Source organism: Lissotriton vulgaris, chromosome 6, assembly GCF_964263255.1.
Source record: "Lissotriton vulgaris chromosome 6, aLisVul1.2, whole genome shotgun sequence".
NCBI classification, from domain to species: Eukaryota; Metazoa; Chordata; class Amphibia; order Caudata; family Salamandridae; genus Lissotriton; species Lissotriton vulgaris.
Window position 1 is genome coordinate 812501486 of NC_141694.1, and position 22677 is coordinate 812524162.

The 22677-nt window shown below is 47.9% G+C and overlaps 1 protein-coding gene across 1 annotated transcript in view; it reads right to left on the bottom strand.

Annotated features, from left to right (window-relative positions):
- The window catches only part of MTR (5-methyltetrahydrofolate-homocysteine methyltransferase), a 585842-nt gene that overhangs the window by 446863 nt on the left and 116302 nt on the right, over positions 1-22677 (bottom strand). Inside the window, exon 6 of the mRNA XM_086926839.1 lies at positions 3666-3772. Within this exon, the coding sequence (XP_086782965.1) occupies positions 3666-3772 (107 nt within the window). The remainder of the gene's footprint in view (positions 1-3665; positions 3773-22677) is intronic.

Below are 22677 nucleotides of genomic sequence, written 5' to 3' on the forward strand. Positions count from 1 at the left end.
AAGCGGGTGGAGGGTAAAGAGGAGGGGACAGCCACTCTTAGAGGACCATCAGCAACAGATCCACAAGCAATGCAAGAGATCATGGACCTTCCTGAAGGCGCAGAGCATTCTTTCATTTGTTTTGGAGAACAAAATGACCCCTGCTAAGTTCCCTGAATGCCTTGATAGGATGGAAACAATCACATTGATTGGTTTTCATTCAAGAATGATTTAAGACCGCCTGCTCACAAAGGGTTTCTGGAAGGTAGAAGGGCAGTAGTAGTTCACCTTAGACATTGGCTAGTTCTACAGATTAATTAAGAAACAGTAGAGCTTGTGCAAATCAGTGCCCTTGCTTTTTGATAGTTGCCCTTAAAGGGCAAAACTCTTGTGGTGATAGGAGGACAGGAAAGCTTCAAAGCCAATAAGCCTTGCAGTTCTAGCATATGAAAAGGATCATGGCAGCAACCCAAATATATGCCAACCTACTTGTGGTGAATGAAATTTAAGGGCAGGGAATACTAAAGGATCACCCCCACTAAGAGGCCAGTCCACAGAGCTCAAAAGAAAGAACAAACCTTGCAGAAGCATCCTATGAGAAAGAGACTAAGGCTAATGGTGGTTCCATGCCCTGATCCTAAAGTTGAGGAAAAAGCTTCTGTGTCCTTTGCAATCTCTAATGTGCCAGGGGCACCTACTGGTCACAGAAACATCAATGTAGCTAAATAAAGTAAAACTCAAAAAATATCTCAGGCTTGAAAAATAGGTACGCCTTCATAAAAGGTCAATTATTACCAGGAGAGTGTCTAGAATTGTTTAAAACAAACAGAGCTTCAGTATTTAAGTTAAAGGATCTTTCCCACTTTTACACTCAGGGACAGTATGAAAAAGAGGGTTATCACTATGTCTTGGGACTCCATGGGTACACCTTCTATTAATTATTCTCACCCACAGGTAATCAAGATAGCAGGAGATAACTAGCCCTGCTGACAGAAATTAGTGATTGGTTAATGCTGGAAGACTGATATTGGCTTGGATTGAAACACGTTTAACTAGTAGTGTGAATCCCTTTTATAGTCTGCAAGAAGTTCTCTTGTGCCAGTCATACAATGAAAGTAAGCATCATTTAAGTTGAAACCACAGCCAATCACCAAGCTGGAAAGCAGATAGGCGATGTGATACAAAATGGCTATTTGAAGGACTCTTAGGGAGCAAAGAGGTTAAATTGGTAAAAACCCAAGATGGATAAGCAGTCAGCCTTGTGCTTCATTGTTGTAACTTTAATCAAGAGGAATGTTGACTATGTAATTATGTTCCAAATAATGTTTCACTATGTTCCATAGTTGTTTATCTCAGTATCTGTGGAGTCAGTTGAAGCTGTGGTGCTTAGCCTTAATGGTGTAACTGTGCTAAATAAACTTCCTCTGTTTAAAGAAATCATTACCTTCCACATCACAACATTATTTCCATCAAAAGAAAGAGGACTAAAATCCTAGGTTTGCCCATTCCGAAAGGCAAAAGTTCCTGAATTTCTGCCAGATCTCATAAAAGACAGCATGTAGGGAAGGAAAGGAGGAGGAGGAGGAGGAAGAGAGGACAGATTGTGGGTGGGGGAGGGGGAGGGGTCCTGAGTGTGTGGTAAAGGGAGTCACTTTCAGCCTAATCCTGTGTTGGTCAGGAAGGCAGAAGCTGGCACCTTGGAATTCTTGGTCTGGAATGAAATCAGTGTGAGCAATCCAGGAGGAACATATGGCCGCCTCCTAAATGATTACATCCAACAAACGTCTGCTGCGGAACTCTGGGCCCTCAACCCAAGCCAGACTGCCTTCAAAAATACAATTAAAAAAGCTATAAGACTGAAATGCCTGATCATGGACAAAGCTCTCCTTGCGAAACGCAGCCATGCTTGGGCAGTAGCCAACTCCTATAAACGACTTTATCCGGCCAATTATCTTTCGATAACATTCTCTTATCATCTAAAGCGATGTCTGATCACCCTAAGATTTGGAGATTGGCGCTTCCTACAAAATCTCCCTGTATGGCGCCAAAACAGGGCTGATCAAACGTGCAGAGGGTGCAGGTCAGCAAATGAAACCTTTTTGCACGTGCTCTGTATATGCCCCTTCTTCATGTCCCAACGCAGACGCCTACTCAGGCCGGAATGGAACAGGTTGGGAGTTCGGACTTGCAGACATGCCATTACTGCTGCTCTGTCCTTAGAGAACACGGTCTTAAACATAAAATTGGCTAAATTCGTTCAGTACGCCTACAGGCTTTTAGAAAAATTGGACCACTGTGCAGAATAATGTGCACCTAACCCCACCAGCATTGTCTGGGAGTGCTAACCTTTAAATTGACATGCTGCAGTAAGCACTGATAAGAAAGCCACATTGTATCCTGTTTTTATTCTCTTTCATCTTTTAATCTTTTTTAAGCTGTAAGATTGTATTAATGTGCTGGTAGAAACTTTTAAAGATATGTTTTTATATATCTAAATAAAGATGTTATATATATCTGTGTTGGTCAGTAAGCTGGACCCTGGAAACACTGCTTAGGTCTACATCGCCAAGATGTAGACCACACTACATCAGGGAGATCGACACACATCACCAGTTGTGTTACTGATTAAAGACAATATTTATATGGTGTGCAGGAAGGATATTTCAAAACGTCTGAAGCAAATGTGCTAATTTTAGAGAAGTTATTCATTGAACATGGTGAATTATTGGGTGACTTAATTCCGAATGCACGGTAACCAGTTTATCTACAAACAATTCGCCTGACTTTTCACCTCCTCAATTTGGGAATAGGCTTTACTTCCTTTCCTTTTCTGTTCTAGGTCTTCTTTCCCAGTTCATTATATTCAATAGGTTGACCTTTTAGGATTAAACAAATATTTAGAAACATTTTTATAGGTGCAATAATGGGTGAAACTCTGCATCAGACTTCGTAATAATATATATTTTTCAAGGTTTATGCAGCTTTTCTTTTCTCCAGCAAGCCTTGTTTAAATTTCCAGCTATACAAAATCTTCATGTACATGTTTGAAATGGTTCATATTTATGGAGAATTAAATCTCATTCAAATGATTTGGGTTAATTTGGTGGCATTATTTACTGTGTGTTTTCAGTCAGGCAAAGGCAATTTTCCAACTGTAATAAAAAGACCAGATCAACTTTAAGTAATGGCTAATCTTCACCAGGAATACATGGTTTATATTTTACAGCCTAAAAACTGTCAAGGAGAAAGGCACAGATCTGATTGGTAGATGGCAACACTGGAAAGTAATGTAGGCCTCCATTTCAAATCTACCAGCAGAAAGCATGCAAACATTTGTACTATTAATATTAATTGTAAGGAAATACAATTATCTATAAATGTATAAGGATTTTTGCCCAAGACCCCAGAAGTTAATTAATAAATGACCCAAATAACAGCATCATAACTAGTAAATCTATGTACGTCAGATAAAGTGGAGTTGTTAATGACTTGCCCATCATCCACCTAGAAAATCACCTCACAACAAATGCCATAAGAGACCACCTGTCCTTACAACCTATTTACCACATTTAAGTCAACAGCAAATGATTGAAATAAACTTTTTAGTTGCTCTGTCTCTTGCAATCCAGCCCACATGTGACAAGACCCATTTTTTAAAGATGATCCAGGATTGTAGACGTTCTTACCTTTGAGTTAGCTGTATCAAAAATTGTTTCCACAAGTAAGATATCAGCTCCTCCATCTAAGAGTCCTTTAGCTTGTTCTGCATATGCTTCAACAAGCTCGTCAAAGGCTATTCAAACACAGAAAAGAATGGTTATTTCACAATCAACAATTGTATTACAAGCATAGTGGTCTGTCTTTGATATGCATTAATACAAATCCAGGATTTTAAATTTGTATCCTGTGTATATGTTAAACCAATATTCTTCCTGCTTGAACCTGGTCAGATTTCTATTTATCTGCACACAATGTACCAAAGTTCAGTTACTGACATGTCTCTTTTAGGTTTAAAGCATTTTATTGAAAGAGTACAAAGAAAGATAAAACATTCGAGCAGTGGTTACAGTGCTATGAGCCGTGGCACCAGTCTTAAAGGAGTGTGTAACATCCCAAGTCTCTTATAACAGGGGCCCCTTCGGTATCGCTCTGGTGTGCTTAGTCAAAGATCAAAAATACAAAAATAGAGTTCTCCCTCTGTACCCCTTCTACTTTTATTAAACTACCCCCCCCCCCAACTCCCTGACCCCCCTTCCCCTCCCAACCCCTCCCTACCCCATCCAGTGCCTTGCTTGCCTCCTGTGTCGTTTCCCTACCACCGCCTACCATCACCGACCATGCCCGGTCAGCTGACTTTTAAACAGTGTGATCCATCGGTGGGGTTAGTCTCAATAATCTCAGATACCTTGGACAAGTGAGCTCTTTGAATTCCGTGGTTAGCAGTGCTTGGAATGGTTGCCACAGCTCCTCAAACTGTTCCACCTCCCCGGCCACCATGAGTGATAATTTTTCCATGCCTAGTACATGCCACAGTCTGTGCAGCCAACCCATAGTGGAGGGGGTGACGGTCGTGCACCAGTGTATTAGGACGTTTTGAACTGCTGAGCCCAGTGCTATAGCAATTTGCCTACCTCTACGGGATTTCAGTGGGTACATTAAACGGTTTGGAAGACCCAGCAGGATGTATGCAGGGAAGCGGGGCAGCTCTATTTCGAAGTGTGTATTGATCTCGTCAATCACCTCTTTCCAGTAAGAGTGTAGCAGCGGGCAGTCCCATAAAACATGTGTAAGTGTGCCTATCTGCCCACACGCCCGCCAACAGGTATTCTCAACCTGGCGATTCATCTCGTGCAGCCGTTCTGGGGTGTAATACCAGTATGTGGACACCTTAGTAAATGTTTCGGTAAGTCCTATGTGATATGCAGAATGCCTTGCGCGATACGAAATCTGGTCCCACTCTTTATGGCTTAGCGTCCTGCCCAGTTCCCGGTTCCAGCGTGCCCTGCCAGGGTTATGAAAGTGAAAGGGGGGAGGCTGTATCAGCTTGTAGAGATCCGTGATTAGTTTCGCGTCTGAAGTGCGCGTTACCAACCATCGTTCGTAGGGCAGCAGCTTCCTGTCAGCCGACTCTCTCACCTGTGGCTGTAGCGCCCAATGCCGCACCTGCCAATAGCGCATCCTGTCCGTCTCGGACAACTTATAATCCTCCTTGAGACTCTGAAAGGGGAGAATCCCTTCGGCATCATACATTTGGAAGAGCGCCCTACATCCGGCTGTTCGCCAGTGCGTGAAGGCTCCTGGTTCCGTCCCTGGCGTAAAGTCCGGGTTGTCCACTAATGGTGTGAACGGTGAGGGGGAACCTTCAACGGGACCCGTGTGACAAAGGACGCGTAAAGGTTAGGAGGGCGGTGTGCCCTACGCAGGAAGGGCACCTCTTGTAGGGGACGGCCAGCAACCGCTTGGTCCTGGAATAGCCAGTGCTTGTCCGACTCCCACTTGCTCCACTCCACCAGGTACCGTAGCTGCGTTGCTTGGAAATATTCGCGTAAGTCCGGAATACCTAGTCCCCCCGCCTCAGGTGCTAGAGTAGAGAGAGCTCTCTTTATCCTCGGCTTGCGGCCTTGCCAGATTAAGCGGGCTAGGTCCGCCTGTCTCTGTTGAATCCACCCCTTAGGTGGTTGGAGCGGCAGTGCCCGGAACAGGTACAGAACCTGGTGTAGGATTGTCATCTTAACCGCCGCTATCCTGCCAAGCCAGGATATCATGCTCTTGCCCCATCTCCCCAGTTCCTCTTTGATCTTCTTACCCAGAGCCGCATAATTGGCGGACACCATTGCCGGCAACGTGGGCGCCAGCAGGATACCCAGGTACGGTACTTGGTGCGACGACCAATGCATGGGGAAGAGCCCTTGCAACTCCGATCTCGTGGCGGCTGTTAGGGAGACATCCAGTGCAACTGATTTTCCCATGTTCATTCTAAATCCCGCCACCGTCGAGAAAGCCTCTAAGTCTCCGATGCACGCGGGGAGTGCCCGTTTCGGGTCTTCTAGGGTCAGTATCACATCGTCCGCATAGAGGCTGACTGTATGGACATATCCTCCAATCTTTACTCTGGTCGCTTCAGGGTTCTGGCGTATTCTCTGGGCAAACGGCTCCATATACAGAGCGAAGAGTAGCGGGGATAACGGACAGCCCTGTCTGGTGCCTCTCTTGATAGTGAACCTCTGGGAGCTACAACCGTTCACTCGTACCACTGCTGATGGGAACCTATAGCAGTTGAACACTAAAGAGCGAAATTTCTCTCCTATACCCATTTTCTCCAACACCTGTTCTAAATAAGGCCAGTGCACCCGGTCAAACGCCTTCTCAGCATCGACAGATAATAGCATTCTCTCCCCAGGAATCCGGGAGGCCTTCTCCAAGATGTGTACCACTCTTTTGGTGTTATCCCCAGTTTGCCTCCCAGGCACAAAGCCGGCCTGGTCTGGTTCCACCACCCCCGGCAGGTGGAGCGCCAGTCTAGCCGCAAGAATCCCCGTGTACAGTTTGAGGTCGACATTCAGAAGGGAGATCGGTCGATAGGAACTGCATTGGGTCCGGTCCTTTCCCGGTTTGGGTATGACCGACACCGTGGCTTGTAAGAGATCAGGCGAAATAGCTCCCGGGGTTGAAAACGAGTTAAAGAGTCTGGCGAGAATGGGTGCCAGCGTGGTACTGAACGTTTTATAAAAGAGTGTTGTATAGCCGTCTGGGCCTGGGGCCTTCCCATGCTTGAGTCTGGAGATGGCAGCAATCACCTCCTCGACCCGAATCTCTCTTTCTAAATACTCTGCTTGCGTCGGTGCCAGAGATGAAAGGGTGACCGTATTCAAATAATCCTCTGTTTCTCGCGCCGCTGGATGGTCCCCTGTATACAACTCGGCGTAGAATCGACGGAAGGCCTCAGCTATCTGGGCATCGTCCGTAACCGTTACACCATCACCAAACACGATCTCCTTTACCCGGTGACGTTGGTGCGCCACTCTGAGTTTGTTCGCTAAGAGTCGACCACATCTATCGCCTCCTGTATAATACGCGTGCTTCAGACGTAGCGCCGCATATTCCGCCCTGTCCATGTCTAATGCCGACAGGAGTTTCCTCGCTGCCTTCAATTGCTTCCAGAACCTGGGGGCCCCTGTGCGGTGATGTACCTGTTCAAGTTCCCGGACCATTTGCGTGAGTTCCTCTCGCTTTTGTTGCCGTTCCCCATTCTCTGCCGAGGAGATTGCAATGAATTCTCCTCTCAGGACTGCCTTAAGTGCTGCCCACTGAATCGCCAGCGAGGTGTCAGCGTTGTCGTTGTGAGACTGGTATTCCCTGATCGACTCTATAATGTGTTTCACCACTGTTTTTTTGTGCAGGAGAGTGTTCCTGAGACGCCATACCCCGCGAGTAGCCTGAACCGGTGGCAGAGTGAAGACTCCCGAGACCGGCGCATATATAATATGGTCTAGTCTTGCGTATGTCTTGTGTGCGTGTGAGTAGTAAGAGTAGTCCCTATCTGTGGGGTGAAGTCGGCGCCAAAGATCGTGGAGATCCAGGTCTGCTAATTAGGTCTTCCCTGACTGCGACAGTTCCCCAGTCTGTGGCTAACGTTGCGTTGATCTATCCATAGATGAATCGAGCACCATGTTCAGGTTTCCCCCTAGAATGATGTGTCTGTCTGGGGACGCTGTTATATCCACCAGTGCAGAGTTAAGGAAGCGTTCCTGATGCTCGTTCGGGCTATATATCGTCCCAATGGTAAACGCCAGGTTCCCCAATTTAAATCTATATGGCAAAAGTCTCCCCTTCTGCTCTGCGAATTTGTGTAGAATCTCCCCCCTGAAGGACCCAGATACCAGGATTGCCACTCCCGCTGTTTTAGAAGTGTTCGAAAAAAAGAACTGTGTTGGGAGCTTGCGCGATCGCATCCTATGGCAATCTCGCGTTAACAAGTGAGTCTCCTGTAGAAGACAGATATCCGCTTGCGTACCCTCCAATAGGGACAGGACCGAGTTCCTCTTAACTGGGTTGTTGAGCCCTTTGACATTAAGGGTCACTACTTTAAGGGTCGCCATAAATGTGTGAACCAGTGTGGTAGAAGCAATGGGTCAGTTTCAGTGAGTGACAGTTTGTGGGCAAAACGGACATGGATGCTCCCTTTGGGGCAGCGTAAATGTACCAAGAGCACTGGATGGACCCCCCCGTCCCCTTCCCGCAACCAAATCCCCACCCTACTTCCCTGCAACTCGTCAACCACCCCCTCCCTCCCCACCAACCACCTCCCCTAACTCCCCCCCTTCTCCCTCCTCCCCCAACCCCCCGAAACCTCCAAACTTATAGTCCCAGTCATGTCCCAAGTGGACAAGTCTGTGGTATAGTACCTGAGTGGACGTCCGGCCACGTACTTCCCCCCTCATCTCCCCCTCCCCCCCCCCCGGCCCCTGTCCCCAAACCTGCAACAACAGCAAAGCTGTGCCGTTCTCCCCCCGGAGCAATCTTACGCTGTCAGTGCGATGTCACCATTAGCAGCTGAGTCTCTGGACGCTTCCAGTATGGCGCTTGCCATGTCGGCCCTGATGGTGGGCGAGTCCGGTCTCCGAGACGCAGCCGATGGCCTCCGCCTCGACACCCTATGCCAGCCATCTCCGGCGGCGCGCCTCCGTCGCGGTGTGGCGGAATCTTCCTCCTCCGCGGTGATCCCTAGTACCTCGCATGTCTCCTGTAGTGATCGCAATTGGTGCATCGTGCCATTCCATTTGAAGATGAGACAGAAAGGGTGGCCCCACGAGTAGGCTGTCTCATGCTCTCTCAAAAAATGTGTCGCTATTTTAAATGCTTTGCATTTCTGAAGAGTGATAGCGGACAGGTCCTGATATAGCGCCACCGGATGACCACGAAAAACTAGCGATTGCTTCTTCCGTGCCTCGGCCATGATCCGTTCCTTCAACGGGAAATCCGGGAGAAAGGCCAGAATGTCTGGTGTCTGGCTGATGTGCGTCTCGGGGGTCCCACTCTGTGCGCTCTATCAATTCGTATGGGGAAGTCCGCAGCCTCTCCCAATATGACTCTGAAGAGGTCCCGTAGATAGCCCGCCACATCCGTTCCCTCCTCCGTTGATGGAATTCCTCGAACCCATATGTTGTTTCGCCGAGACCTATTTTCCAAGTCCTCGTTGTGTGCTTGAATGTCCAATTGTTGGTCTCTGAGGCACAGTACTTCTTGTTGTAATTGCACAAGTTCCTCGTCTTGCCGCTGCGTAGTGCTTTCCACTGTGGCCACTCTCTCCCCCAGGCTGTCCACTTCTCTACGCACCTCGCGCACTTCTCCTGCCACCTCCTGTTTCAGTGCCTGAAAGTCGTCCCTAAGAGTGCCAAAAAGGGATTCCAAGAAGGACCTGGTGACCGGAGGCTCCCCGCCACCTGCTAAGTGTGAGCCTCCCGCAGAGCTTGGCAAAGGCTGATTCCTGTCTCCTCTGGTTCGATTTCTGCTGAGCAGCTCAGTGAGCGTGCGCTCCCCCCTCTTATTGCTTTTGTTTCCCGCCATCCCGGCTGCGGGGCTTCTACACCTCTCCTGTGCCACCTAAGAATTCAGTCCGCAGGGCAAATGCACCTCTGAAGGCGTTCGCTCCACTCCCTTCGTCCCCAGTGGGAACCGGTGTGCTCCCGCCCTGCCGATCTATTCTGTCCTCAACTCTACTAGGCCGCAGCCGTGTTCGCAATGCGGTCTTAGCTGGGGCCACTAGGTTGCTCTGGCTATTTCAGTGTCCCCGATTTGCCCAACCTTCCTCGCTGTAAGTCCCAGGTGTGGAGGAATCTCCGTGTATCTCCCCCTTCTCCGCTAGGTCCGAGGGAGGTCTCTTCGGCCCCCTGTTCCCTTAGGCCTTCACAGTACGTGGGTCCACCGGGGCTCCGCTGCGAGGTGGTCCGTGTATACCCTTGCGCTATATCTCTACGTGTTATCTCCTCCTACCTCCGGTGGCCCTCGTAGGCAGCATCTTCTTCAGGTCTCTTGTTCCACTCCCATACCTTACCCGGGCGGGGCTACTTATGAGCTCTCAGGTGCGCGATGGGACTGGTAGGGGCCCCTTGGTGCTATGTCCTCTCACAGGCCCTACCGGGTGGCGCCCTCTTCAGCGGGCCTCTAGGTCCCCGGGTATTGCCTCTCGCCGTCCCGTTGCCCTTGCTGCCCTCCGGCCCTGCAGCGGCTATCGAGGGAGTCCGGGCTCCTACCTTCGTGCCGTGTGACTCTGCTTCGCGATGTCGCCGATTCTCAGCCGCCCAGCCGGTCTCTCCCACTGTAGGCCGCAGCCGCGGCCTCGATTTTGGCTGCCACCGGCCTCCCGGAGTGGTACTTCCTGCCGGGTCGCAAGGTGTCTTCCGGGGTGTCACAGTCCGCCTCCGCTTCCCCAGGGCCACTTCTTCACCTCTCGGAGCGCCCCCGGCAGAGGGCGGCACCACTCCGGGTTCCCACGTCGCTCTCAGCCGTATCTCGGGCCCGGTCTCTCGTCGCTCCCGGCTCCGGAGCTCGTTGCACACCGCACCTGGATGGACGTGTCCGGAGTGTCTCCAGTGTCAGGTCCGGCCCCGGGATCGGTTGCACTGGCTCATCAGTCTCTCCCTTCCCGCCGCCGTCGCTTCCTCGCACTCCCGCTGATTCCTCTCTGGTGTAGGCTGCAGCCGCGGCCTCGATTTGGGTCGTGTCCGGCTTCCAGGGGAGAGGCCTCCCCATAGGGTCGCCCGGCTGCTCTCGGGCTGCCCCCAGCTGCACAAGCGGTTCTCGGACCACTTCTCCTCGCGGAGCGTCACAGCCAGAGGATCTCTCTGTCCCAGGGTCCCGCGTCACACTTGTCTGTATCTCGGCTGCAGACCCTCGCCGCTCCCGACTCCGGAGCCCGCTCTGCACCACACCCGGTCCGTCGCGTCCGGGGTGTTTCCGGGGCCAATTCAAGCTCCGGGTTTAGCTCGGTGGACTCCGTCACCTCTCCCTTCGCTGTCTAGCACCAGCGGGGGGAGAACAAGCTGTCAGCGTAGTTCATGTAAATTTGGACATTTTGTGTTATGCATAATTCGGAAAATTCCACCAAGTGATCACGTCTTTGCAGAAAAACTTTACTACAAACATTACGGAATAATGCAAATGGCCAGAACACAAGCCACTGTTGCTCATGCCACTTTTGTTTTTTGTGCTAATATTTTACTGCAAAATGCGTACTTGTGTCAAAAATTGATGCAAGGACGCATTACGAGCTAAAACATAGAGCTAAATAAAAAATTGCATTTCCCATAATTAAGCATAATTTTCCAAAGATTTCACATAATTACGAGTAAGCAAGATATGTGAATTTCGCACACCCCTAGTTCTTAGTATATTTTATCAGAGCTTTCGTTGAAAGGTGATGTATAGTCAAAATTTTATACAGTGCCGAGACCAAACCGTTTCAAAACAGAAAATGTAGTAACAAAGGACTTACATGGTGTTTTTTCCTTGTGGCTGCAATGCTTGAACCCCTAAGGGGAATTAAGACTCATACATTCTGTGAAAGATGTTATCACTGTTTCATTAAACATACTAGTCACTTGGCTATAGTAGAGACTGGCTAATCTGTCCCTCTTTGGCAACCATAACACTCCCTATAGGGCTTTGCATGATCCATAACACTCCACTGTTTATCACAGTCTCTGCACCCACTCACCTTGGTCTAATATTACAAAAAAGCCCAGACCCCATTTAGCCCTCCAACAATCGTAGAGGTTTACTATGCCAGACATACATAAATAGATTACCTTGCTGCACATCCAGGACACTCTCATTAACTGTAATTGATAGTGCTATGTAAACAAAGTTGGAAACACTGAGGTGCGGCCCCACCAGTTTGTCATCACCCAGAGTCTGACCATATCTCCTGCAGTAGTTGAATGATATTTGCTCCATGCAGTTCTCCCAACTCTGGGGAGCTGTGAAAGCCCAAATACTTGATACATTTCTCCAATATTCTGAAGCAAATTGCACATATCACAATCTCCTCAGGGACCATGCTCAGTGGTAACAATGCAATCTTGTCGTTAACCCTAAAGACTCGTACTGCAGTGAGATCCCTAGAAATTCCAACAACCCCGAGAGAGCTCTGCCTCAGTAAGGGAGAGAACGGCTTTGTCAGCAAAGATCAAGATCTTGTTGATACCCTTAATTCTCACATTGTCTCGAATCCTAGGAGCAAGGTGTTCAACTGCTGCTGCACAAAATAGCTGGGAGAGTGAAAGCATTTTCTCGTTTCTCTACCCAGCCACTGCCCTGAAGAATAAACCTCTTTGACTACCAACTTTACTTATGGAGATGCACAGCTTGACTTAATCAGACCTACAGACCCTTGACCCAAGTCAAATTCCTATAGAATACACTGCAAGAAGGAGCAACCCATCGGAAGCAGTCTATGTACCATCATATAGCCAACCCTGGAATAAGGTTTGTGCAATTTGAACAGTACAGCTCCAGCTCCAGCTCCCAACGATAGCAGACGTTACAATGTCCTCTTGGCCCAGTTTGCCAAAGACTCTCTGTTGGACCCGTCTGCCTTAGGGCGGTCTACGCCCAAACTGTTCACCTTCATCCCTAATATTTTCCAACCTCGTTTTTGATGGCCTTACGACTCTGTTCACTTTACGGCTGCTAACTAGTGCTAATGTGCATGTGCCCACTCGGTAATTGCCATATTTAATTTACTATTAAGACCCTAATAAAGTGGTATTACATGTGTCCAGGGCCTGTAAATTAAATGGTAATTGTGGACCTGCAGCACTGATTGTTACACCCATTTAAGTAGCCCTTTAAACATGTTTCAGTCCTGCCACTGCACTGTGTGTGCAGTTTTTATTTATTTTTTTAAAATTCTTTTTATTGAACATAAAAACAAGCATGAGATAATCATCATATACATGGAGATTGTACAGGATAAACATTGCGGCCGGTAACCCAAGGCATAACACATATCTAGATCAATTACTAGCTGGTATCAGCTATACACTCGAGGGTTATGTAAACATCTGGCCATCCTAGCATCCTGGCAGTTTCTGTAACATTCCTTACAACGGTGTCCATTGGCCTCTGTACTTTGCCCACGCCCCAATGTCTTTTCTCCTTTACGTGGGCATCCAGACTCTGATAAATCACTTGCTCCGCACCTTGGCACCAATCTAAGTCTTTCTTCCATGCCTTCAATATGGGTGCTATCCCTGCTCCCCATGCCTGGGCTATATTCCTCTTGCCCCCCCAGGCTAGGGCCAGCCAGGTCTTGGCGCATTGGGGCCACGTCGTCTCTCCCGTTACTCCCAGTGTATGCCATCTCGGTTCTGGTGGGAGATCCTCCCCATCACAGCCGTCATCACTCGGGCAACACCTTCCCAGTACTTTTGAATTATGGGGCAAGGCCATTAAATGTGGAAGAAAGAGCATTTCTCGCCACACCCTCTGATACACTCATCTGACGTACAGCTACCCATTTGTACTTGAGCCATTCGTGAAGCGTAGGATCTATGGAGGATGCAGATCTGGACCAACCTTAAGCGTGCCCTGATGGCTATGTCTCTGGGGCTCTGTAAGGCTTTGGCCCAGTCGTCATCCTCGAGAAGGCCTTCATCCGATTCCCAGGCCTCTTGCAGCGGGCCCATGCAATCTGGGGAGTTGTTCACAAGTTTTTTGTATATGAGGGATATTGCTTTATCTATCATGGGGTCTAAGAGGAGATGACCCTAAAGCGGTGAATACTCCGGGATGAGAGTTCCGTCTTTCCCGTAAGGTGTCAAAGTCTATCATTTTATCTCCCTTCCATACATCTCCCAGCATATCGATCCCGATAAGGCTCCATTTCTGGAAGCCCTGCAAACGTTTCAGCTCTCCCAGGTAATTTCCCTCCCCTGTGTGTGCAGTTTTAAACTGCCATTTCGATCTGGCAAAATAAAGCTTTTGCCAGGCCCAAACCTTCCTTATTAATACATATACATCACCCTAGGGTAGGCCTTGGACAGCACAGAGGGAAGGGTGCAATGTATTTAAAAAGTTGGACATGTACTTTCAAGTGTTACATGTCCTGGTAGTGAAAAACTCTTACATTTGTTTTCCACAACTGCAAGGCCTACCTATCCCATTGGATAACACTGAGCCTCCCTGAGAGAGGGTGAGCCCCGAGATAACGTCTACCATCCCGGGTGAACTACAAAGACCAAGATCCTTCAGGACGGGGAGGAACACATTAGGGACATACGCCGACAAATCAAGGCCAGAAGAAAAGACACACCGACCTCTCATGTCTTTCCACAGTACAACACGGAGGTAGAGAGGGGATGAGTTGACCCCGGAAGCGGTATTGCGTCGTCCTTGAAAGTGAGGACCACCCAGGAAGAGACATCTTTGTCCAGCGGAATCGAAGCACGGAGCGAGGAGTCGAGTGCGGAAGTGCGAGGCGACCAGCAGGAAAGGGAACGCCAAGACGGTGACCGGAGCGGAGATGAGGAAGAAAAAGCAAACGACCACTGGACCCAGGAGTGTTGGCGTCCACCGGAGGAGGCTGAGGAGCGGCTGCAACTCAGGAGAGTTGTGACGGTGCCGGAGAGTGTCGTTAGATCAGCGAAAATCGGGGAAGGTTTAGACGAGGACGGCGGGAGGAGGGAGGTTATCGGGTAAAAGAAGGGGGGGGGCGGGAACGATCGCATTCTGGGGCCAAGGAACAAGGAAACCTTGACAAACACCGTTGCCACAATATTTATTGTTTGTTTTGCACCACGTTCGGACCCCTTCACTTAAACCTTCCTTTTTTGTTGCCCTCCATATCACCTCGCAATCCCCTAGTAAGAAAATCCTAAGACTTACCGGGTGTTGGTGACGGGAGTAACAATAGCCCTAGCTCATTATAGAATTCACTGACGGCCACCATTGTTTTTCCTCCTTTACGAGCCTCCGGTCAAGGATAACACCACGGACGAAGCCGAGCACCAGTCCCTGGCCACCGGCCTTACCCTTGAAGATACAGAGGCGACAACACCACCATCCCATTCTGAGGACTCTGAAATGGAGGAAGAACAATCCCCTGCTGCCATACAACCCCAAACTGTATCACTTGACAATAAAATACCTGCTGTTAGACAATATATAAAACCTCCGCGTCTGTATATCCGACCTGCCCTCCCACACTCCCTTATTACATTTAACTGTAACTTCTAAATATGGAACAGGTAACCAGGTTGTGTTTGGTGTCTTTGGAATTATAATATCTCTCATATGGTAAAGTCAGACTTTGAAAATGCCACTTTTAGAAAGTTCCATAAACACCACCAGAATGCCAATACTGCTATCTTTCTAATCAATTACTTATGGAGGTGACACATGGTACAACTCAATATGACACCTGTATTCATTTGAATCTCTTTTTTATTTTAAATTATGATTATTTTTTCATTCATATATCAAAATAATTCCAACAATTTTCACATAACAAATATACAAATCACACCCACTATTTTTCACAATTTACATGTAAAAATTCAATTTCAGGACATAAAAATGTACATGACCAAAACACCACGTATAACAAAAATTAATTCATGACAAACCTTTTAACAAAGACAATACACATTTGAATATAAACATAGGACAAAAGACAAAAAAAGTGGCTTTCTGAGCCTTACATTTAGACCCAACAGTGCACTATTCAAAAAGAACCCACTGTCCAACAAGCAGTAAAAATATATTCGCTTTAGTTTTTGAAGAAAATTATTAATTTTTATGCTTGTACATAACCAGGGGTAACTCTTTTCCCTGCACTTGTTTGGAAAGATGCGTGGTCAATTGTATAATCCTTGAATTCAGCTATTTCCTTCTCCACTTTCAAAAGCAGATTTTTAACGTCTGGTATCAATTGGTTATCCTTTATTTGCTGTTCTAAATTGGCAATTTCAGCCAATTGCTGTTGGGAAATCTGTTGAGCTGTCTCCACGGTTAGGACCATCAGATTCCTACTACATTTGGGCTCAATAAAACTATATCCTTTCTTATAGAGGGGATCTTCCGTAAAAATTACCGGAATATTCCGTATTTTAAGTCCTCCAGGAATTGTGCCTGGGTTTCAGTGTTCCAACAAAAATTGGCCATGTAGGTCAGTTCTAATTTGTCTTTTCTTTAATCTGGTCAATTTATCAGATTCCTTTTGGGTTTTAGCTGTATCACTTAGTGAAACTGGTGCAAACAAAGAGGGGGCATTAATACGTTTTTGGATGTGATCTTCACTGTAAGCAAATGTGTCTTGTTTAGAAAGTTGGCATTTTCCTGCCTTAGCTTATTAGTGCCTGTCGCTGGTTCTAATGACTGGGTGTAACTGGCAGTTGGTATTTGGGTATTCCTCCTAGACAACCAAACACAATAGAAAACGTAGGTGTACCTGGATGGGCAATCACTGGCAGGATGTGACGGCTAAGCTGGGCACAGCCCTACATACACTTGAATAGGATCTGTCCGACCTCTCCCATTTCAAAGAAAGGCCCAGGTATAAATACTGGGCCTCAGACAACAACTCTTCAGTACACTTCTGGACCTATGGATACTCTGCCAGGAAGAAATATAACTCTGCTGGACTGCTGCTCTGAAGGACTTCTGGACCGGACCTGTATCTGTTGAACCCTGGACCCCAGAGTGACTCCAAGGGCTAGTTGGCAGAACTCCTGACTAGAGCCTCAGGGATAGAAGATTCCAACAACCTTGAACCCAGCACCTGAACTCTACCATCTGAGAGCCCAGCCTTGCCAAGTGGTGCCACCCCAGTCCCCGGATCACTGGAAGTGGACCTGAATGTGCTCTTCCTGCCCATAATTGAACCCAGCAGAAACAAAACCTCTCCTCTCCTGCACAGTGCAATCCAGAGCACAACATTACACATCGGTACTGCTGCAAGGATTCTCTCAGTGCAAAGACTCCACATCGAGCATGCATTGGAACTGCCGCCTGTGCAAACCACACATCAACGGCACCCTTGATGATGACGCAGGTTCCCACATTGTAGTCTGACAGCTCCTTGGAACTGATGCATCACCTCGACTGCATGACGCACCCTCAACTCTGGACTTCGTAGTGCAAGCCCTCGTTGACAGGATCCTCAATGATGAATCACAAATTGCATTGCAGCTTCTCGGAATCGATGAATTGCCTCGGCTGTGCAATGCATCCTCGGCACAGGACCTCTCAACACTCTGCAACCAGGATTTAAGGTACTCTTGTTTAGTGGGCCTAACTGGGTCCTTGTAGTTGGCCTGCGCTCTATTGCAGTCAGCCCTTAACTTGTGACTTTGTCCCGGTCTGGCGTGACCAGATATCCACAGTTAATTGTGTGCACTATTTGGTGCTATTTCCACTAAAATCTTTAAAATTGTGTATCTCCCATTCAACTTATTGGATTTTTGTTGTTTGGTCTCGTTTTATTTATTAAAAATTAATCTATCTTTCTACATCTGGTGTGGGAGCCTTTTGTGGTGTGTCTTCACTGTATTACCGTTTGAAGTGTTCCATAAATACTTTAAAGATTGGCTCTAAGTTAAGCCTGACTAATTAACAGGAGGTTGAGCACAGGTCAATTTGGAGTTTGCTTGTGACTTCACCCTGACAAGGATTGTGGTTTCTGCTTGAATAGGGTTTTATCCCCATCAACCACCAACCCAATTTCTTACAACCCAGCTGGTGATTAGTTGGGTATGTTCTTTGCTAGAAAGCCTTGTGCACTCACACTGTAATTTCTTGTTTTCCAATCCTGTAGGGGTCTAGGAGAGCTACATTTCTGCAGTAGCTTGCTAACCTCCTTGTGCTCTGCCACGCTTGTCTCCTTAATTCAAGGTTTGTTTTGCAGTTCCCAGCTGTCTCTCTGTTATTTGGAGGGGCCTTGTTGACAAATTTAAGGTAATGGTGCGCCCCGGTGTGCATACCCTCCTCCACCTCAAATCCCAGTATCTTATAGGTATCGGTGAGGGATTTTATCATCGAAGACAATTTTGGATAGATAAATAACCCCATATGTCTTTAATCTCCTGTTTCTTAAAGGAATTATTCACTGGGAGAAGATTCTACATGTCTGCAATGTTATTAGGGATAGATTTCCAAAAATTGTACTGAAAATGCCATTACATGCAAATGCTTTAGATAGAAGAAGGTATACATTAAATATTTTGTTCCTTGTCCTCAAAGTGGTGAATGCATGACACGGTATTAGAAGGGGGTGCAGTCTTAAATGGTTCCAGTGTTCCTCTGTGTGCCCTGTCTAAATGAATGGGCTTACCACTCAAGGCGTTCCAGGATGGCATCTAGTATCTTTTGTATGAAAAGGTGGATGACCTTGCCTTCCTCTTGGGCGCACCCTTGATTTGCATATTTTTGTGGATTCATATTTAATTCCAACATCAGCAAGCTTTTAAATGTTTGTGCTTTTCTTGGAACAACACATTTTATTCTTTCTGGAGTAGGCGTTTGACTCTATATTTCTCCCGATTTAAGGCTTCTTCATTGTGATTGTTTCCCATCCTGGTCGGGCGGTGCGCATCCCTCCAATATGGCGGCCGCTGGACTCCAAGCAGGAAGTGGAATGAGCGATCTAGACACTCAATCCAAAACCCCAGGTATGGAAGTGACAAATCTTGAGGGAGGATCTAAAAATGCAGACTTGCCGTGGAAAGAGGTCAGCATCGAGGAAGCCGGAGAAGGAGAGACGGCGGACAAGACGGAGCTGGAACACGAGGAGGAGAGCCCGGATGTCCAGTGTACCAAGACAGAGGCGGGAGCACGACGGGAAGACCAAACCCCTACCGGAGAATACGAACGACGAGGATAACCGCTCTCGGAGCAGTGCCCTAGAGTCCGGTACTCCAGCACGGGAAGCGGAGGCTGTGACGCCCCTCCCCACGGCCCAGGAGGGTCGTGGGTTCAGGCAAGAGCCGGGATCTCTTTTAAGGGGTTGGTGGGTGGGAATATGGGGCACAAAGCACTAGGACACCTAAAAAAAACCTTCCCTCACATGTGCACCTCACTGTTAAGGACTGGTGGCAGCAGCACAATACCCCTTAATCTGGCAATCCCTTTTAAGAAGAGATCTGACAATTGCTCTTGTTTATTTTTTTTGATTTCCGGTTCCCCTGTAAAGAGACGGGCACCCTCATAGGCTCCACGCAGGCAATTAGAAATTGTAAATGCCAATTTTAAAATTGTTTACTTAACCTGTGTAGTTAAAACCAATCGCCCCTCGGCACAACGCTTGTGATTTTAAAACTTGATGAGAACTTTTAATATTTGCCACTTTGCACAAACACCGCCTCTCGGTGCAACGCTTAATTGAAATTGTATTCACTTACCCTGTACTGGGCTTCGTTCCGCCGCAGCTTGTGCCGTTAGAGCGGCGGGCCCACAGCAACACCATTTCCGGCACCCAACTCGGAAACCTCACTTCCGCCCTGACCTGCTGCTGAACAGGCAGGTTAGCGGTACAGTGAATGCTAGTGCCACCGGTACTTAAGACCTCGGCAGCTCTCACTCTGGGCTGACTGGCGGCAAGAGAAGGCCGTGTAGGCTCCACGCAGGCAATTAGAAATTGTAAATGCCAATTTTAAAATTGTTTACTTAACCTGTGTAGTTAAAACCAATCGCCCCTCGGCGCAACGCTTGTGATTTTAAAACTTGATGAGAACTTTTAATATTTGCCACTTTGCACAAACACCGCCTCTCGGTGCAACGCTTAATTGAAATTGTATTCACTTACCCTGTACTGGGCTTCGTTCCGCCGCGGCTTGTGCCGTTAGAGCGGCGGGCCTACAGCAGCACCATTTCCGGCACCCAACTCGGAAACCTCACTTCCGCCCTGACCTGCTGCTGAACAGGCAGGTTAGCGTTACAGTGTACCCCCTCCCCCTGTATAAATGGCACTGTGGAGGAAGCGCAGCGGACGAGCGCAGCGGGAGCGCCGACTTCGCGCCAAAGTCGTGCCAAAGTCCTGCCCGTCTGCGCCCGTCCGCGGCCGACCGGGGCAAGGGGCCACACCCTCTGTCCAACCAACCCTAAACCATGCCACCACATTCACGTACGACTCCCAAACCCTGATCAAACTTATGCCGCCTATCCCCGACGGCTGCCTACACTCTATTGTACTCGGCAACTCAACCAGCGCATGTACCCACTACAGATACCGCCCTACGTGTCAGGCAAAGCACTCACAACCTGCCAAAACATACCAAATGTTTCTGCTAAACTGCCGCTCTCTTACTAAACATGCGGTTCAAATGTCGCTTCTTTTAGAGGACCTTAGCCCCGATGCCATTTTTCTCACAGAGACATGGCTCAAAGAGGCATCAGACCCTGACATCACCTCCCTCCTGCAACAGGGATATCTACTCCAAAGAGTCGATAGGCCGGAGGGCAGAGGAGGAGGAATAGGTATCCTTTATAAAAATCAATACCAATGTAGGACTAATGCAGGCTCAATATCAAACTGCGAAAGTATGCAGTTCGCCCTTGATCTATCACCCACGGCGACCTTCTCAGGCATACTTATTTATCGCCCCCCAAACCAAATGGGAGAATTCCTCGACTCCTTACAACTTAAAGTCGCTGAACTAGCTGTCACTAGCTCACACTTCACCATATTAGGTGACGTTAACATCCATCTGGATAACCCAGATGACCCCTCAACCAAAGCCTTGCTAGATAATTTGGAAGCCATCCAACTCATTCAGAAGGGCTTCGAACCCACACACGAGAAAGGCCATCTCCTGGACGGAGTGTTTAGTAACGACCACAGACTGGCAGTAGGGACCCCTATGGCCCTCACATGGTCTGACCACCACTTGGTCCCCCTACGGTGGCAGCACACCGTCTCTGCCCCGCTACCCTCGCGTACTTCGCTCCAGGGGAGAGAATGGACTAAACTCTCTGTCGACAGGTGGACAGATGCTTTGCTCGCCACCATCCCACAAACAAAGGACGACCCAACACTATTGTATGACAACTACTCCCTTTGGATATCCAAGGCCCTTGACTCTGTGTTACCGCAAACAACCCTAAAAGAAAAGACTAAATCCAAGGAATCACCATGGTACACTCCCAAACTTAAAGAAATGAAAAGACATTGTAGGAAGCTAGAAAGAACCTGGAGGGAATCTCGCAGCAACTCAGATAAAGTAAACCATCATGATGCTATAAAAGAGTACAAATCCGAGATTAACTCAACCAAGGCCCGTTTCTTCGAAGACAAAATCAACAACGCCCACAATTGTCCCAGAGAAATATTCCAAATTGCTAAATCTCTAATTGACACCCCGTCCACCCCCCCGGATCCCAGTAAAGCACAATTTCGATGCAACAATCAGGCGGAATATTTCTATAAAAAAATACAAACAATCTCATCGGCCTTTGTCGCACCAAATCTAGCGGACCTGGAAGGAGCTACGCCATCCTGCATCACACCCCATAAATTAGCAGAATTCCCCTTAGTAGGAGCTGACGTTCTGGATCACACTATAAAAAAAGTTAAATCTGGATCCCCAAGTGATCCCGCACCTCCATGTCATTTAAAAAAGATTACAGACACAATACTACCAGTCATTCTCAACATCCTTAATAAATCCATCACTACTGGCATAGTCCCCACGGCCTGGAAAAAAGCGCAAGTACAAGCTCTTTTAAAAAAAAACACCTTAGACCCAGACAACATGGCCAATTATCGCCCAATATCCCTGCTCCCCTGGGTTAGTAAACTGCTCGAAAGACATATCAACACATCTCTCACACAGTATTTGGAATCAAATAGTATACTCCACGACTCCCAAGCAGGTTTCTGCCCCAGGTTGGGAAGGGAAGCAGCCCTTCTGACAGTGACCGAGTTAGCCAGGAAACAGATGGACTTAGGCGGCACCACAGCAATCATTTTGCTTGATCTTAGTGCCGCCTTCGACACCGTAAACACCACCATCCTTATTCACCGCCTTAATCAAATAGGAGTGTCAGGAACAGCCATCCGATGGCTACAATCTTTCCTAGAAAACCGCTCATTTAGAGTAGTTGAGGGCACTACTCACTCCAGAACCTGGCCTCTTGCTCAGGGTGTGCCTCAGGGCTCGTCCTTGAGCCCCACCCTTTTTAACATATATATGCTCCCCTTGGCAGACATTGTCCACTCATTTGGCCTGGAGTTAGTCACATACGCTGACGATACTCAAGTGATCGTCTCCCTGAACCAAACTAACACCTCCCCGCCTAATCTCAGTAATTGTTTAGTAGCAGTCAATAAATGGATGGCCACCTCCCATCTAAGACTCAATGGCGATAAAACAGAGCTCATGATTCTTGGGAACCCAAACATCCCCTGCCCATTGCCTGACTGGCCCCCATGCATGGGCACCCAGCCTCAGTCCAAACCCCAAATAAAGAGCCTGGGCATCTGGCTTGATGCCAATCTTAATTTTAATGACCAAGCAACCATCATATCTGCCACCTGCTTTGGATTGATGCGTATGCTTAGGAAAGTACTACCACTTCTCCCCCAACAAGCCCGCAGGATCATGGTGCAAGCCATCATTCTGTCCCGTTTGGACTACGGGAATGCGCTGTACCTAGGGGCTCCGGCCACTACAACGAAGAAGCTCCAGGTCACGCAAAACGCAG